The 3,154-nt window shown below is 40.6% G+C and overlaps 1 protein-coding gene across 1 annotated transcript; it reads left to right on the forward strand.

Annotated features, from left to right (window-relative positions):
- Window positions 1-1,429: 1,429 nt before the first annotated feature.
- On the forward strand, window positions 1,430-2,419 carry LOC108336801 (uncharacterized). Its single transcript, XM_017573250.1, has one exon. It carries the CDS (start codon window positions 1,430-1,432, stop codon window positions 2,417-2,419), a length of 990 nt encoding a protein of 329 aa, XP_017428739.1.
- The last annotated feature ends 735 nt before the right edge of the window (window positions 2,420-3,154 follow it).

Genomic DNA, 3,154 nt, shown 5'->3' on the forward strand with positions numbered 1-3,154 from the left:
CATTGATATAATCGATTTTTCACTATTTAATTATTTGCAAAACTCCGTAAAATTCAAGTTTGGTGTACCTTAAAATAAATCATTATAAAACTAGTTTTTAAGATGTAAATTTGCTTAAAATTATCTCAAAAATTGATTTATATATTATATTTGCATCAAACTAAAATAATTAAAAATAGATAAAGAAATCATTCAAAAATTATCGAAATCATCATCTATGTTTTCTTATACTTTTCTAACAACAATATATTTAATTTAAATATTTTGAATTTGTTCAATAGTAATAGTTATTATTATGGTTAAATATGATAGCATATTTAGGAGTTTATGTTGATATTGAAAATAAAAGAAAAATACATAATTTACCAACTAGTTTTAAGAATTGGAAAATACAGTTATGAAATGTTTTTAAACAAATTATTACTTATTGTATCGTATGAAATATAGACTGAGCGGTTATTGAATAAGGTCGATCGGTTTATCTGTTATTGGTCAACCTGATCAAATGGTTTGGGTTATAATTGGGTCTACAGCGCTAATAAGCTACTTCAAATGGTAATTGGGCCAGTGCTTAAGTTGTTACTGGGCCAATAGTCCAGTGGATGATAAAATAATTAAAGATATCTGGTTAAAGATATTTGATAAACCAAATCCAAAATATTTGGTTGAAGATATTGATAAAGCTGTTTATGGGTAACTAACCGGATCTCCAGGTAAGGTTGTTTTTATTTGATCTATGAAACACTTAAAAATACATTGACATGGTCAAAAGCCAGGTATGTTCCACTTACGATTCGACTCACACTTCTAAATACTCAATATTGATAATCATTCACTAAATATTCAACCAAGAGCCGAGGCTCTTCAAATCACATGCCTAACTTGAGCGTCGTAGTGCCTTTTTCAGGTACATCCCCCCTCATCAAGAAGAAGATCGATCGGTCAGCAGCAGCAGGAGATTGATGGTGACCGAGCGGTCCAGGCAGTTAAAGACAAGGAAGACACGTCGGAGCAGGTTAGTCTCTCAGTCCCGTAAAAATCTACCGAAACATTTTGGCGCCCACCGTGGGGCCGAACGACAAACCCAATGGTGACCACGAGGAGCATGGAGGAGCAGTAGAGCATCAGAGATTTGATAGCGCAGATGCAAGCACAAATACAAGCATAGGCAAAAACCATACAGGCGCAGGCGTAAGCACAACAAGAGATACAGTGAAAGCACGCAGAGGAGATTGCGGCGTTAAGGGCGGAACAAGTCCATACCGAGCGTTCCGCCTCAAACCACGAGAATGGAAACGAGGGAAGTAGTAATGGGCAGTCATCCCAGCATACAAACCCGAACGATCGACGAAGGAAAGGACTTTCGCCCATCCAAACCGTTCGGCCAACCAGCTTACTCCTTTTTACGGCGACCATCATGCAAATTGCAATGCCAGAGAAGAATCCTCCGATATTAGAGAGGTATGATGGCTCAACGGATCCCGACAATCATCTTAGGATCTTCACCAATGCAATGGCGTTCTACACGGACAATGACCCGGTCATATGCAGAGCCTTCTCCTTATCGCTTAAGGACAAAGCATTGGAGTGGTATAACACTCTTCCCCCAAACACAGTGGATTGCTTCGCCACTGTAGAAACCCTCTTTAGAAGGCAATACGCCTCCAATCAGAAACAGGAGATAACACCAGCGGAATTAGTAAATACTAAGCAAGAGAAAGGGGAAACTATGAAAGCCTTTATGAAAAGATATAATGAAACCGCACGGCGAGTTAAAGATGTTAATCACACTTTTATCATCAGCAACCTGCCTTCATGTCTAAGGCCAGGATATTTTGCTGAAAAATTATATGCACGACCACCAAAAACAATGGATGAACTTCAGGAAAGGATAACTGAGTTTCTTAGTACGGAGGACATGCGAATGTCAAAAAGAAAGCAACAACAGGAAGCTGATGTAGGCGGAAAGAGAAAGGACAACAGACAAACATTCGACGATAGTGACAAGGGAGGAGGGTCTCGACCAAAAGACTTCCCCCGAGTGCCTAAGTTTGATCATTACACAGCCATTAATGCACCAAGGGCAAAAATCCTCGCGGAAGCTCTTGGGGCTGAGCTCTTTTCGGTCAGGAAACATCATTCACATAAAAATGCTGATGGAGGAAAGCATAGGCAATACCATCAAAAATTGGGACATACCACCGAAGAGTGTGTAACACTCAAAAACAAAATCGAAGAACTTATTCATGTAGGCCATCTCCGTAAATTTGTGGAGAAGGATCGACAACGGATAAGAAGCTCATCAAGGTCTCCACAAAGAAATACAGAACGATCGAATAGAAAGGAGGAGCAGAAACATAGGCGTGGTTGCAACCGCAGCCATAGCTCTGACCGCACAATCCTGAGGTGTATCAATTAGAAGATATGATGAGAAGTCCCTCCTAACACTAGGATTGCGACTCATTTCAAGTTTACATTAGTTGAATTTTGATGTCATGCTTTATTTCAATTAAACTATTTTGACAAGACTTACATGTTTACACTTTTGGTATAAATAAAACCAGAAAGTTCCTTTCAATCACATATGTTCAGTCGTTCGGCCTCATTGTTATTCAGCCGTTCGACTTCACAGTGTAGGTGTCAGGACCATACAGGCCGCTCCTCCAAAAGGAGGGCAAGAACCGAGAGGTAAATCCCTCTCGTCCATTAGGAAATTCTCCAGCAATTCCTAGGTCGAAGACTGAGAAGTAAGCTATCACTGGCCTCAACAAAATCCAGGGAACGTTCTCCAAAAGCCCCTGGTCCTAAACCGAGCGGTGTTGCACGGCCCTAAGGACTGACACTCTCGTCCTTTAGGAAGTTCAAAAACGAACTCCTACCCTGAAAAACCGAGCGGTGTTGCACGTCCCTAAGGACTAACACTCTCGTCCTCTAGGAAGTTCCAAAACAAACTCCTACGATGAAAAATCGAGCGTTCTTGCACGTCCCCAAGGACTGACACTCTCATCCTCTAGGAAGTTTCAAAACGAACTCCTACGCTGAAAAATTGAGCGGTGTTGAACGTTCCCAAGGACTAACACTCTCGTCCACTAGGAATTTCCAAAACGAACTCCTACGCTAAAAAGTCGAACAATAAAGCTCGTTCCCTAGGAAG

The sequence above is a fragment of the Vigna angularis genome, chromosome 9 (assembly GCF_016808095.1).
Source record: "Vigna angularis cultivar LongXiaoDou No.4 chromosome 9, ASM1680809v1, whole genome shotgun sequence".
Classification (NCBI taxonomy): Eukaryota; Viridiplantae; Streptophyta; class Magnoliopsida; order Fabales; family Fabaceae; genus Vigna; species Vigna angularis.

Bases quoted from the DNA above. Each gene is read 5' to 3' on its own strand.
- LOC108336801 (XM_017573250.1), top strand. From the start codon at position 1,430: ATGCCAGAGAAGAATCCTCCGATATTAGAGAGGTATGATGGCTCAACG.